Consider the following 16,070-nt stretch of genomic DNA (forward strand, 5'->3'; position numbering starts at 1 on the left):
TTATTATTTACAACTTACAAACATGTCACGTATGTTCTTTTATGATACTAAAATGATAGAACAGATGCACTGTCTAGTTTGGTGAATTTGATAGCTGTTTTGTGGGGATTGCTTGATGCTTGTTATAAACAATTATGAGAAAGCATTATTTCTGATAAGGCTCTACAAGTGCTGGTGGCACTGTGTTCAGTGGACCTTGCTGACAATCATGCTGATGTTTGCATGCAGAATATAGTAGCATCAAAGAACATTTAGATCATAGACTAAAGTGCGTTAGAGTATACACATGCAAGCACAACTTCATTTCTATAAATAAAGCTCAAGTCAGTCATTTTTCCTATTGGTTCCAATGATTAAAAATCATATTACAATTTTGAAAGATGTTATCATCCTCTGGTGAGACTAAAGAATGACAAGTGTTCCCTCCCTCATTTGGAACAATGTAATTGTTAAGACTCCTGACTCAGGAATGGTCATGTTGGGAGACAATGAACTCAATGCACACTATCCGGTCTTGAAGCAATTGGAAATTTACCATCAGGGGAATCTTGAAAAAAATCTCAGAATTAGGTACCATAAAACAAAGTGGTTATTCATCTATTTACAAAAAAAACTTAAAGAAATTAACCATTTTGGCCCACAAATTGGTATTAAGGACAATCATTAATTAAAGAATAAGAGAAAATAACAAAAAGTATCTTGAGGTATGTCATGGCAGTTAAAAATACAGTATAATACATGGAGCGTCTATCAAAATTAAAACAAGCTTAATTGGGATAACTTGCCAAGACCTTTATGAACAGTTCTTTACTTCTAGTATTTAGATTTTATCTTTACAACTAAAATAATGCATCTCCAATTTGACTGTAATTTTGGAATGTTTCATAATTCATATAGGGGAGGAGTTAAAACTTAATTTTGTATTCTAGTAGAAAAGTTTGTTTTGAAGAATTATATATAAATTATATAAACTGCTTAAAGAACTTAGGAGAATAATGTGTTCAAATAGTTTTATATATAAAATTTATATATAAATAACATAAAATGTCAATAGGTACTATAGGGACATTACTTAGCACTACTTGAATAACTCTAGTTCAAGATATTATATGTTGTTGAAGGTGATTAAATTCCTCTTCTTTCATACTTTCTAATTCTCATAGGCTTCTTTTTATAATTATTGCAGATTGGTGAGGTTTGACTTCACTTCTTCACCATTTCAGGGGACTATCCAGGGAGAGGCAGTTGAAAGAGGACTGTTTAAAATCAAAACCTGTCCAGTTACCAGTCCCACCACTTAAACTTTCTGACCTTAATTTCCTCATTTGTAAATCAGAGACAATACTATTTACCTTGCTGATTAGGTGGGGAGATGTGTGAAAGAGCACTTTATAAGTAATATAGTAGTATATAAATGGAGGAAATTAATCTTAAGAACCGGTAAGAACCTCCAGTTTTCTTTCTTTCTCTGGAGAGGAAGAGAGCTATATAGACAGATCCTCAAAAAACTACCTTGACAGTATTAGTTTCCTGCTTTAAGAAAGTGATGTCTGTATATAATCTCTGATCAGCTTCTATTTTAGAGTTTGTTCTTTTTAAACACTGACTACATAAGAGTAATTTTTAACTTAATGACAAAAGTTTCAAATATGAATGATTTCAAACAGTTTAGGTTTGTTTTCTGCCATAATTATTGGAATAATGATAGGTCATTTTCAGTCTGAAGGTAATGGACTAATTAGTTTAGTCAGGTAGGGTGCCAGACCCTTAAATGTGCTCTTACATGGTTCCCTGTGAAAATTCAATAGTGGTAGTTTATATGTTTTTGAAACACCTTGAAATTATCTTATATACAGTTTGGTTGTGGTGAATTTATTTAAAATATTTTCTTTGAAAAAAGTTCACTAAGTAGATCTTCCAATATTAAAAAAAAAGGTATCTCTGTAATAAAAGTAAGAGGATTAATTGTTCATCCATCATGCCAACTCAAGTTAGGTCTTTCTTTCTTTCCAGTGCAGCAACAGATTTTAGGGCAACAAAGTTCAGAATGGATACAATGGTCTGTTCAGAAAGCATGCAAGTGGTATCAGGTCATTACTTTCAGGTCAGTCTGATAATTTGTTAACCAGACTCTGACCATGGAAAGAGAGAGTTATGGGAAGTCAATGTAAGTTGCAGACATGCCAGATCTGTTGGTTCACACCCCAGCTACCTGATGTTGGGCTTTATTTCCTTTTCTTCTTCTTCCTCACTATCATCAACCTGTTGTATGACCAGATCAGCAGACCCATCCTCTACAATCTCCACGTATGATCTATTCTCATCCTCACCCAAGTGCCATCTGGAATCCTTATCTCCATCTGATGGGGACATAAGATGCTGTTCAGCTTCCAAATCAATGGGGAGGCTGTCTATGCCAACTTCAGCAAGGCACTCATTACAGAGTCTGTAGCGCCTGGTTCCTTCCTGTACCACTTGACCTGTTAGATCAGTCACATGGCGTTTGCATTTTCTGCAGATGAGTTTGCATGCCTGGTGAATCTGTGTAGAGATTTAAATAGTGATAAAAAAAGATTTTTCAAAAGCAGAACAGTTTGATATTCTAAGTAGCAATTCATAAATTTAAAATGTTCAAAGCCAAGCATTAGTATTAAATTAACATCTAGTTATTAGAAAAAAATCACAGGTTTTGGTGATAAATTAATGTCACAGAAATATTAAATACCAGCTTTCTCTAAATAATGTCAACTATGTTTTTATGATTAATATTACATACTTAATAATTTCACATATCCCTTAATCCAATAATATTTTTATATCTGAGGTAACAAGGGACACATTCCCAGAATAATACAAAATTATTGCAAACACTTAATATCTGCCATATACTTTTCTAAGGACTTTACATATCTTTTTTTTTTTATTTTTTTTGGCGGTACGCAGGCCTCTCACTGTTGTGGCCTCTCCCATTGCGGAGCACAGGCTCCGGACACGCAGGCTCAGCGGCCATGGCTCACGAGCCTAGCCACTCTGCGGCATGTGGGATCTTCCCGGACTGGGGCACGAACCCATGTCCCCTGCATCGGCAGGCGGACTCTCAACCACCGCGCCACCAGGGAAGCCCAGGACTTTACATATCTTAATTCAGGGGAAAAAACTCATTTCATTTGAATACTAATATTTTGTTATTTCGCTAGAGAAAGAAAAAATATTGTCCCAAATTTAAATTTATCAAAAAATATTTTTCAATATAAGGATTATTGCCACTTTTATTAATGAAAGATCTAATAGAAAGAAGACTGGACTAGGAATTGGAAAGCTTGGGTTCTAGTCCTGCTTTTGTCATTTAATAACCATGTTATCTTGAAGCAAGTAACTTAAAACATTATAAACCTGCTTCCAGGGTGACTGTCAAAATATTTAACAACTGGTAAGGTATGGGCACCACCCAAACAGAACAGAAGCCTGACTATCAGAATGGACACTGGTTATAAACAACCACTATGGTGGTTCTGCTACATATCAGTCTATTATTATTCCTAACTGCTCCGTTATTACTAATAGGGATACAACTCAGGTTGTGTGGACCAAATGAGTTAATATGTGTGAAATGCTTTGGGAAGAAGTTGTAATTGATGAATAATTGTATATTATAGTTAGTAACTTTGTTCAATAGCTGTCAGAGCAATAGATTATAGATTCTAATCTAAAAATTATTACATATAATTAACTATATATGCTGAATTAATGTTTATGGCATATTCATTTAGATAATGTCAGAATGGTATGAAAGTGGGCCACCAAACACAAATAGTCAAAAAACCCAAGAGAACTAAAGCAGTCTGGTAAAATATCTAAGAAAATGTATGGGACTACCACTCAGTACAGTTACTATCTTCTGCTTAACCACTGACATATTAATCAGTAAATGTTGAAAGTACATAATTTGAGTGTACCTTTGTTTCTCCTGAGATAGAATCAGTATTATGGTTATCTTATGTGGCACTGTTTTTATTACAAAGTTCTGACACAGATTCATGTTCATCCCCCTCCAAATCCAATACAGTTATGAAGACAAAGAAATTAAGTGAAACACTGTAATGTTAAAACTGAAAATATCATCATGAACTCACTATTTTAAAAATATATACCTTCTAGCTCAGAAACAATCTAAAAAGGATACCCTAATAACAATGAGCACCCTGGGTGTCCAAATTTTGGTTTCTAATTTCATTCCCTGCTAAGAGGTACCAAAGCTCCTTTGAGAAATGGCTGATTCCAGTTTTGTGGCGGGGGAAGTACAAGATGAGCCTAGGGCTCTTTTGGAGCCAGAGAACAAGAGCACTGAAAATTTAATGGAGTTGTGACAAAAGGACACAAGAGCCAGCTTCAAAGGTCCCCACTGCACAAATTTGAAATTTTGAGTATCAAAAAAATAATAATTGTTATGGATCCAAACATAATGAACCAATGAAAATTCATGAGAACATATGCTATTTAAAAAAACAAAGCCAGAAAAAACTCATATACCATTTGAGACTACTATTAAATCACTCTTTACTTTGAAAATTGGTGGTTAAAGGGAAATAATTAAACATTTATCTTGCTTCTGCAGGAACCCTATTTCAAAGTAACCAAATAGCCCCAGGTGATGAAGGAAAGCTTTACTTTATAGAATTCCAGCTAATAATATAGAAGGAAGGATAATATTAGTAAATCATTCCACAACTCCAAGTAAAATTAATAATTTGGACAGAGATTACCAATTGGTATTAATACTATTAAATGAATAGTTCATGGGAAAATGGATAGTCATACAATACCAAAATAGTTACACAGAGATTCCTTTCTAATTACAATGCAATGGTGGGATCATAGTATCATCACCCTAATCCAGTGATCAATTGTAACAACATGAATGATGGGTCCACCAGATATGATGTGTCTCCTAATGTGACACAATATGAAACATACAATTTTGTCTTTGATGAAAGTATTTAACTTGAATCCATTAAGCCTCTAGATAAAACTTCTCGTTTTCGGAAAATGCAGGGGGTGATAAAAGAACAAGCTAAAGATGACACCATGTAGAAGCAAGCAGAGAAATCCAGAGGTAGGATATTTTGTAAAACAATTGGCTCAATATCTTCAGTAAGTCAATGTTATTTTTAAAAAGGTGGGGGGGGGGTGGCAGGGGCGGGTAGGGAACTATGCTAGCTCAAAAACATATTTAAGGGATCTAACAATGAGATGAGTTCTGGATTGGATTCTGGCTTGGACACACCAGCTATAAGTGGTATTTTAGGAAACTATAGGTAAATTTGAACTGTGTAACACATAAAATTTTATTGAGATGGAAAGGTAGAGATTATTCACTAAAGAAAGCAGGTTACAGGGGCTTCCCTGGTGGCGCAGTGGTTAAGAATCCGCCTGCTAATGGAGGGGACACGGGTTTGAGCCCTGGTCTGGGAAGACCCCACATACCGCGGAGCAACTGAGCTCGTGCGCCACAGCTACTGATCCTGCACTCTAGAGCCCACGAGCCACAACTACTGAGCCCATGTGCCACAACTACTGAAGCCCGCACGCCTAGAGCCCATGCTCTACAACAAGAGAAGCCACCGCAATGAGAAGCCTGTGCACCGCAAGGAAGAGTAGCCCCCGCTCGCCGCAACAAGAGAAAGCCCACATGCACCAACGACGACCCAATGCAGCCAAAAATAAATGAATAAAATAAATCTAAAAACAAAAAAAGAAAGCAGGTTACAAAATAGCATATACAGTATGATATCATTTTGGTTAAAAAAAATAAATGCACATGATAAAGTGTTAAGAATGGTAATATCTGGGTGGTAAAAATATGATATTTTTATTTTCTTATTCTTACGTCTATTTTCGTAGTTTTTATAATGCATACTTATTGCTTTTGTAATAATAAAAGGTTATTTTAACTTTTAAATTAGCTTCAGAGATTAATGAAGGCAGAGAGTTTGTTTTGCTCACTGCCGTATACCTAGCTCTTAGAAAAGGGTCTGGCACATAGTAGGTGCTCAATATATATTTGTTGGATGACTCCCTAGAAAGCAATGCACCAAGTGACCAATACCCTTCCAAATTAAAAGGAGCTCGTATAAATGAAATAAAAGTATGGGTAATAGAACATCAATTTTGGAAAAATTTTTTTCTGCAAGATGAACAGCAGAATAATTCCAGTGTCACTACCAATGTCACCAGGGAAGTCCCATCACTACCTTATTAAACCACCAGAGCACTGAACAGAAAATTCCCTGAGATTTTTCTGACTGCTGACAGTCCAGTCCTTGATTGAGAGTCGCCCTATTGCCCATCTCATTCCATTCCTTCAGGAGACCAGAGAAACTGGAGAGACACTAGAAAGAGGCTGTAGTGGAGAGAGGTCAGACAGCAGAAACTAGACTGACAACCTACCAGATAAGGATTCAAGAATCACTAGCAGATGCTTAATATCTGAAGTGGTGATTCTGACATAGACATTTAAAAAGTTTTAAACATTTTAAAAGTTTACATTGTCTTTGGCTCTGAAAAAACCAGGATATAAAAATAATAGATTTTAAGTGAATTGAAATGGATATTCAAAAGAATATCTCTTATTTCAAGGTTTCAGAGGAGGAAAAAAAACCTATTTTAAAAAATATGGGGCTTCCCTGGTGGCGCAGTGGTTAAGAATCTGCCTGCCAATGCAAGGGACAAGGGTTTGAGCACTGGCCTGGGAAGATCCCACATGCTGTGGAGCAGCTAAGCCCGTGCACCACAACTACTGAGCCTGCGCTCTAGAGCCCGTGCTCCACAACAAGAGAATCCACGACGATGAGAAGCGCGCACTGCAAAGAAGAGTAGCCCCCGCTCGCTGCAACTAGAGAAAGCCCATGTGCAGCAACGAAAGACCCAACACAGCCAAAAATAAAAAAATAAATAAAAATTTAAAATATATAAAAGTATGCATTATGTGCAAAGTAAAACATTAAATTGGAAAAATTGTTTAATATTGCATAGTTGTGTGAAAAGATTTTCCTCAGTGAACTAGATTATCCTAAAGCAGATAAATGCATGTATTTCCTAAAAAGTAAAATGATGAAAAATCATATACATACTGTTCGAAAATGGCTACTTAGATGGTCTAGCCGGCTAAATCTTTTCCCACAAGCTTGACAGGGATAGGGCCTTTCTCCTGTGTGACAACGAAGGTGGCGCTTGAGGTCTGCCTTCCGCTTCACCACATGTGTGCAGTACGGGCACTTGAACCTCATCCTGGGCAGGTCATCTGTCAAGAGACAGTTTGATTAAGTCACCGGAAAGTTCATAATCACCGTTCTGATAACATCAAGAATCCAAAAGGGGCTGGAGAGTCCAATCTCGGAAAGGTAGGCAACAAGGAGAAGGAAGAAATTTTATAAAGACTAGATTGTGAGTGTAATCCTAAGTATAGAACCGTACCTTCAGGATTTGATATATTTACAAAGCCTGGGTACATTTAGACTGTCCCACTCATCTTTTTATTTAATGGCAAAGAGTCACTAGATTTAAGTAAAGAAGTAGTACTACTAGATTTTAAAACTACAGACACAATCCAGGGTCTTTACGCTTTTAAGTAACTTGTTTTATTTACATGGGTTTATCACCCCCGCCCCCCACTCTTAACTTTTCTTTAAAAAAATCTTTTTAATCGTTCCACCTGGGCAGGAATCTGACTCGCAGGCATTCAGTCATAATCCCACAGATGGTAGCTTCACCCCATTGGCTCCGCAGCCAAGCACACACACCTGATGTCTGAACCCCCTTGCTCTTACTTTTCATACAGCTGTACTGCTTTTCTTTTAAAGGTTAAAAAGTGTCAAGGATCTTTAATCGTTTGCTTTAAAACTCACACATATTCAAAATGTTAGTTGTGGTTGGAGGCAAACCTTCTCAATTTAACAGCAGTTAAGTTCAGCTGTTCATTATTGAAGTTAGATTTAAATAACCTAGAGTTACAAAAGTGCAAAGCCCAAGAAAGGATAACTTTGTTGCTGTTTTAAAATGCAACAGAGATTTCCCATTTTTGCTGTTATTTCTGTCTGCCTTGGTCAATGGTAGAGTGCCTCAGCATTTTCAGAAAGCTTTTATAATATGATACAGTTTCATGTATTTTCATGTTAGTATCCTACAGGAAAATGTGATTAGTAAAAATCAATCAGGTTGCCTAATACTTTTAAATATGTTATCTATAACCAAATTATTTTCAAATTTACACAACCAGGGAAATGTATATATTGATTGGCTTTTAGTGATGTTAAGGACTTGTTAATTTTGTTTAGGTATGATAATAATGGTATTGTAGTTTTTTTACTAAGACTATATTTTAGGGACACATTCTGAAATATTTACACATGAAAACATGATGTCTGAGATTTGCTTAAAAATGGAAGTGGTCGGGGGCAGAGGTACAGATGAAACAAGACTGGTCATGAGTGGGACTGGGTAACGGGTGCATGGCGGTTAATTAGACTACTCTACTTTTATATATACTTGGAAATTTTCTAAAATTAAAAAAAATATATCAACTAAATCTTTTTTTCTTTTTTTAACATCCTTATTGGAGTATAATTGTCATCTAAATCTTATACTCTGCAAGAGTTTAATTTTATAATTTTTCTTTAAATTCACATGTAAACTATTAAGCAAATTTGCTAACTGATTAATTGGTGGGGGGAACTGGATGATATACATTTCTAATCTCTGTTCTCTACTTTGAAACTATCAGCCTCCAATAATATCTCTGCATTTTACTACTATCATAAAAATGAGATGCCTCATGGTGGTACAGAGATACAGTATCAATATTATATGTTGTATTAGTTAAGTTTTTAAAAATTATGTATTTATATCTTAATAAAATCAGATTTAGTTTAATTTCCTTTCGATAGTGGGTCTGTGAACCTTTACCAATATGTATGGTTGCTCTATTTAACTTTTCTGTATAAAAATACTGCTCCTGAGTGAATACTCAGAAAAAAAAGTAGGGCTTCGCTGGTGGCGCAGTGGTTGAGAGTCCACCTGCCGATGCAGGGGACACAGGTTCGTGCCCCGGTCCGGGAAGATCCCACATGCTGCGGAGCGGCTGGGCCTGTGAGCCATGGCCACTGAGCCTGTGCGTCCGGAGCCTGTGCTCTGCAACGGGAGAGGCCACAACAGTGAGAGGCCCGTGTACCGCAAAAAAAAAAAAAAGTAAACTATTTAAAGTGAAAATATGATACATAACTGAATATGATGTATAACTGTACAGCAAAGTGTGCTGTACACCTGAAACTAACACAACATTGTTAATCAACTATACTCCAATATAAAATTTTAAAAAATAAAGTGAAAATATGTGTCATAAGGATTGAACCATTTTATAAAAGAGCTTTAAACATTTAACAGTAATCTAATTGCCCACAGATAAGCAGGTTTCGAAATTCATGGGTTTCTGACCCTCAGAACTCTATTGTTTTGACTTCATTAAATTTATCCAGTATTATAATTTTTAAAATTTGTGTTTTATGCATAGATTTCATTAGAGAAGTATGACTTTAAAAAAAATCACTTGTTTCAACTTCCCATAACACCTAAAAGTAAGGGCATGTTGAGATAGGATTGATTTACATCAGAGTCTTGGAACCTGACTGAGGGGACTGATTCTCTTTCTGGGTACCTGGAAAACTTCTTGATGTGACATCAGATCCTTGACCATACTGATAGCCAACAGGAGTAGAGTCCATTTCCGCATCCATTTGTGCCTGTTCTTCAGATTGCGAAATGTGGCTGGAAGAATCAGATGTTCGTGCTTCTCGTTTGCTTGACTTATAATGAGCCATTTCAGAAGGCTGTGACAACCTCAAGTGTTTGGATTTTTTAATGGAATCTTTCCTTTGTTCATGCTTGGCCAGAGGCTGTTGAGTATTCCTTTGGGAGGCTGGATGGTAATTATACTTACTCCAAGATTTCCCACTTATACCTGTTCCTTGATCTGGGCTTAGGTGAGAATGTGGAGAACTGCTTTCATCTTGCCAGCCACCGCTATAAAAAGAGGAGCGTTCTATACCATCAGAACTGGCATTTTTATCCGAAAGGCTGAAATAGCGATCCTTTTCTTTTTCACTAATGTCTAATGAAGATTTAATAAAGGTCTTACATACACTAATGACATCAGTCATCTGAAGGAAGCTAGCAGCGGACATCACTTCTATGACATTCTGACCTGTGAGAGAGAGCTTGCCGGAATAGACAAAGTCCAGGATAACTGTAAAAGTGTCAGGGGAGAAAGCCTGAAACGTTGCTGTGGTTGGCTGACTTGTCTCCTTGGAGTTCTGGGAAAGAAGCATTTTAAAGTAGCCGCTACTAGCAAATAATACATTTCGATGGGCTTTAAAGACCTTTCCTTCAACCAGAATACTGCAGTCACAAAATACATCCTGCCTGCGCTGCTCATTCAGTTGTTGCAGGAGGTGAGACTGATGAGAGGAGATCTCCATTCTAAAGAGGAAAAGAAACAGTGGTTACCAAAATCGGAGTAACACTGCTTCTCTGAGTCAAGTAAAATGACAGTCAGAAACCTCTGTCCTTTTTCCATTAAAAACACTTTCTCCTTAGAGAATATTGTCTCCAAGACACAGAAGATAATGGGTTTCAGGATATCATGTAAGACTCTACTCTTAGTTATTACATTTTTAGACAATTATTTGTTCAGTCACTGAACCTGATTGAGCACCTTCTATAAATCAGGCCTTCTGCTATATATGGTGAACTAAACAGGCTTGATTCTTGTCTCCATGTAGTTTTTAATCTAGCCGGGTACCAGCTTGAAACAAATACTCATATGAAGTTATAAATGACAAGTTAAGTGCTAAGACAGAAGGAGCGTGCTCTTAGTATAAAAAGGTGAACTAGTTTAGATTGGGATGGAGAGGGTTAGGGAATACCTCTCCAAGAAGTCACATTTAAGCTGAGACCTCAAAGGTGACTAGGAATTAGCCAGGTGAAGAATGAAGGGAGAAGATTTCTGATTCCAGCAAAATGGTGGTCTAGAAAGTGCTGAAACTTTGCTGTCACAAATCTCTAGAGATGCTGGCTAAATACTGCCAAGGCTTTAAACTGTATGGCTGAGCTGCTGGGGCAGCAACATGGGCTCCGGTTTTTATCAGTAACAGAAATTGGAACTCTCTAAGGATTCAACCGTAATGAAAAAGGTCTAGTAAACTTTGCCCCGAAGTCCAGGGAAAAGGCAAAGAAAGTTTGTCTTTGCAGGGCCTTAGTTGGGAAGAAAAAAATCCCTAGGTGAGATATCAAACCCAAGGTTGTGCTTTGTGAGGTTCCGGAGTCCAAATTTATTTTACCTGCTTGGTGTGGGAAACCTCAAACTGAAAAATTACCATGAGAATTAGTCCTGGGCTGGTGGTGTCTGTGGGGACACCTTGCAGAAGCAAATGCCAAACTGGTCAGGAGGGAAGCTCTCAGAACCCAGGCCAGGTGGGAAATAAGCTCTGCTTAAACTGAACTCAGTCATTCCCGTCTCTGTACAGAGTGGATCATTTCCAATATTGTACCACCATGATGTCTAATATGGCCTATCTTTAAAACTCCCCTTGATTTCACATCAATTTCTGGCTACTACTCCATTTCTCTGCTCCCTTTACACAGAGTTCATTGAAAGAGTTTTTTGTCTTGGTTTTTTCATTTGCTATCTTCACTTCTCCCATTCTAATCAGGTTTCCATCCCCATCCATCAAAACCCATTTTTTGAAAGATCATTAGTAACCTGCATGTTGTCAAATCCAATGGTCACTTCTTTGTCCTCATTTTACTGACACAGTGGATCACTCTTTTCATCCTTTCAAACACTTGTTGCACTTACTTGGCTGCCAGGACACCACTCCTTCATGGTTCTTCTACTGCTCACTCCTCAGTCTCCTCTCCTGGCTCTTCCTTGTCTAATCTCTAAGTGCTTTGGGATTCAGGACATGCTACCCCCCAAGATGGCACCTTGGCATATTGAGTATTTTGAACTGAAGGAGTCTGAGTAAACAGCAGAAGCAGGAAGGTCACTCTGACACCCCCTCCCTTTTCCACTGCAACAGATCACAAAACCCTCAGGTGAGAGGTGTCCACCCTACACCCAGAGGAAAGGAGCCTCCTTATCTCAGAAGACAAAGGGACGCTGAGAAGACTCTGAACAAACAGGCTTTGCTGGGTGTGCCCCAGTTTTCTAACCTTACCTCTTACTCCTTATTCTACCACATTCTTCCACGACTCTTCACCAAGCCTAGCATAAAAATACTCAGGTCTGTCTCTTCGGGCCTTCATTTCCTTATGCAGCCTTCTGTGTCATGTAAAATTTATATTGAGTAAATTTGTATGCATTTCTCCTGCTAATCTGTTAGTTTGATTTTCAGGCACAGCCCGGAAGAAGGTCAAGGAAAATTTTTTCTCCCCTACAGCTGGAATGTCGCAGGCCTCAGGGCTCAGACCTCTCCTCTACTTATATCATTCCCTAGGTGAGCCCATCTAGTCTCATAGCTTTAAATACCATTTTACATATCTAGCCCCTGACCTCTTCCCTGAACCTCAGACTCAAATTATCTGTTTATCTGCATCTCCACTTAGATGTTTAATAGGCATCCTGAGCTCAACAGATCCCAAACCACTCTTCATTCATCCTCATCTTAAACCTGCCTTTCCTATAGTCCTATCCATCTCAGGAAATGGTAACTCCATTCCACTTATTTAGACCAAAAACATGAAGAGTCATCTTTGACTGTGTGTTGTCAGCTTTACCTTCAAAACAAATCCAAAATCCTACCACTTCTGTGCTACTGCTGTTACCACTTCACTCCATCACCTACTATCAACAGCCTCCTAATTAGTCTCCTTGCAACTTCAGTCTAGTCTGAATACAGCAGCCATGGTGACGCTTCTGAAACACGAGTGAAATCATGTTACCCCTCTGCACAAAACTCTCCAAAGAAAGGTTCCCCACCCAGCCCCAAAGTTCTTCTCATGACCTACACCATCTGCATCCTGCCCCTCCTGGAACCTCTCTGCCCGCATCCCTTCTGCTCTACCCCTCACACACTGCATTCCAGCTCCAAAGACCTCTGCTAGTTCCCAAACATTCAAGGCATGTTCCTGTCATGCAGCCTTGTACTTGCTATGCCTTCTGCTTGGAAATGCTTCCTCCAGATATACACATAGCTCACATTCTCACATTTTCTAGGACTCTGCTCAAATGTCACCTTATCCTTTACCATTTCCTTTACCATTAGCCAGGTGAAGAATGAAGGGAGAAGATTTCTTCTCCCATTACCGTTCTTTTTAAAAAAATTAATTAATTAAAATAAATTAATTTAAATAAAGGCTTTCCTTTACCATTCTTTTAAACTTAATTAATTAGTTAATTTTTGGCTGTGTTGGGTCTTTGTTGCTGTGCGCGGGCTTTCTCTAGTTGAGGCAAGCAGGGGCTACTCTTCGTTGCAGTGCGCAGGCTTACTGTGGTGGCTTCTCTTGTTGTGGAGCACGGGCTCTAGAGCGCAGGCTCAGTAGTTGCGGTGCACGCGCTTAGTTGCTCCGTGGCATGTGGGATCTTCCCAGACCAGGGCTCAAACCCGTGTCCCCTGCATTGGCAGGTGGATTCTTAACCACTGCACCACCAGGGAAGCCCCCTTTACCATTCCATGTAAGCACCTCCTCCCACTCTCCGTCCCCTTTCTCGTTTACTCTTTGTTTTCTCCTACTAGAATTTAAGGTCCAAGAGAGCAGAGTTTGCCTGTTTTGTTTACTTATATATTCCCAGCTCCTTGAACAGCACTTGAGCAAACAACAGCTGCTCAATCAATGCTGTTGAATGAATGAGTCAAAAATATTAAAAGACACAAGGCAATTGTTCTTTATAAAGAAGAATCAGCAGGCATAACAAGCAGGGAATTAGTACCACAAGAATTTGAGAAAAATAGTACAAAAATCTAATAGGCTATTAAATAAGTATGTTTAAAATGATCAAAGAAAAGGTGATGCAGACTAGCACATAGTTATGAGCAGAGACACTAGAACCAGGTAGCCTGATTGGAATTCTAGCGCTATCACTTAACTAGCTGTGTGAACCTGGGCAATGTATTTAACCTTTGTATTGCTGTTTCCTTACCTGTAAACTGGAACCAAAAATAGCACTTATTTCATAGGATTATTGTGAGGATTGAATGAGTTGATGTACATATACCACTCAAAACAGTGTTTGGCATGTAGTAAGTACTTCACAAATTTTAGCTATTCTCCTTTTATTTTATTATTATTATCCACAAGAAAAGGAAAAAAAAAAGAAGAGGTAGGTTTGAAGAGGAATCAAATGAATTTAATATATGAAAAATATAAGTAATGAAATTAAAACACCTCATGTTGCAAGATGAGTGCCCCATCTGCAGTCTCATGTCCATATTCCTGGCAGGAAGAAGACAAAAAGACAAAAGGCAATTACCAGCCCAGTCTATCTTCTTTTTTATCAGGAAAAAAAAATAGTTCTTCCAGATGCCATAGCCAGGGGACTGACACTTGCAACTCAATGGCCAGAATCATGTCACCTACTTTTTAGGTGTGCACTCCCACTAATGGTATATATCAATTTCTACTTCTCAATTTTTGTCAACACTTAATATTATCAGATTTTTAAATTTTGCCAATCTTATGGATATGCAATGGTGTGCTATTGCTTTTATTTGTATGGACTGAACAACTTTTAATGTTTGTTGACCATGATTAAGTGAATTTCCTTGCTCATTACAATGTTGTCAAGTAACACTGAATAACAGCTAACCACAAAAACAATGCTATACAATAGTATTTATTTAGCTTAGTGCCTTTGGGTTGGATGGGGCAGCTTGTCTAAAGTGGCTGTGTTATTACATGGTCTTACATCTTCCTCCTGGGACTAGTAGGCCAGCCCGGACAATTTCCTCTCACAACAGTGGCTGAAGTCTAAAAGACCAAGTGGAAATACATGAGGTCTCTTAAGGCTTAGGCTTGTAACTGCCACACTGTCACATATTCTAATAGACCAAAGCAAATCACATGGCCAAAAGGGAGAAATATCCTCTGGTCTGTTAGTGAGAAGATCTGCAAAGTCATACAATAAAGTGTGTGAATGTTAGTAGGGGGTGATGAACTGGGGCCAATAATGCTATCTACACCATATCCTTTCTTATTTGTAAAACTGGATTATCTTTTTCTTATTGATTTATAGGTATCCTTTATATATCTAACATACTAATCCTTTATCAGTTACATGCCTTGCAGATATCTTCTCTCATCTGTGGTTTGTCTTTTTAGCTCCATTAAAGGTAGTTTTCATTAAAAAGCAGCTTTCACTTTTAATACAGTCAACTTATCAATCAAAGTGTTTTCTCTATCTTGTTTAAGAAATCACTATCTCAAGGACATAAAGATATTTTTTAGAGTTCTGTTTTTCACTTTTAGGGCTTTAATCTACTAGTGATTTTGCATATGGTATTCTAATTTTTTTTCATATAGATAATCAATCTTTCTGGCACTGTTTATTGAACAGCAAATCCTTTCCCCACTAATCTGTAATGCTACCTCTGTTATTCATCTAGTTTCCATAAATTCATGGATCTATTTCTGAGCTGTCTGATGCCACAACTAAGAGTTCACATGCTGCAACTAAAGATCCCGCACACCGCAACGAAGATCCTGTGTGCCGCAGCTAAGACCCGGTGCAGCCAAAATAAATAAATAAATATTTTTTAAAAATTCTGATTGTCTCTTTGTTCTTCTATATAAAAATTAGGATAAGCTTATCAAGTTTCCCTTAAAAAATATCCTATAGGGATTTTTTTTCTGGAATTGAATTTATAGATTATGGGAGAACTCACATCTTTATAATATTGAGTCTTATCATCCATGAATATGGTATAATTCGCCACTCAGGTCTTCTTTCATATTCTTCAGTTATGTTTCCTTATTTTCTTTAAGATCTTGCATGTTTTTTGTTAGATTTATTTCTGTTGCTT

General features: G+C 37.6%; 1 protein-coding gene across 1 annotated transcript in view; it reads right to left on the reverse strand.

Moving 5' to 3' along the window:
- Window positions 1-1,324: 1,324 nt before the first annotated feature.
- Window positions 1,325-16,070, reverse strand: part of ZBTB8A (zinc finger and BTB domain containing 8A) — a 36,945-nt gene continuing 22,199 nt past the window's right edge. The window contains exons 2-4 of the mRNA XM_082833693.1: window positions 9,710-10,530; window positions 7,131-7,300; window positions 1,325-2,541 (exon numbers count right to left, since the gene is read on the reverse strand). Coding sequence (XP_082689819.1) covers window positions 2,209-2,541; window positions 7,131-7,300; window positions 9,710-10,529 — 1,323 coding nt within the window. The 5' untranslated portion in view covers window position 10,530 and the 3' untranslated portion in view covers window positions 1,325-2,208. The remainder of the gene's footprint in view (window positions 2,542-7,130; window positions 7,301-9,709; window positions 10,531-16,070) is intronic.

The sequence above is a fragment of the Leucopleurus acutus genome (assembly GCF_964270905.1).
Source record: "Leucopleurus acutus genome assembly, chromosome: 2".
NCBI classification, from domain to species: Eukaryota; Metazoa; Chordata; class Mammalia; order Artiodactyla; family Delphinidae; genus Leucopleurus; species Leucopleurus acutus.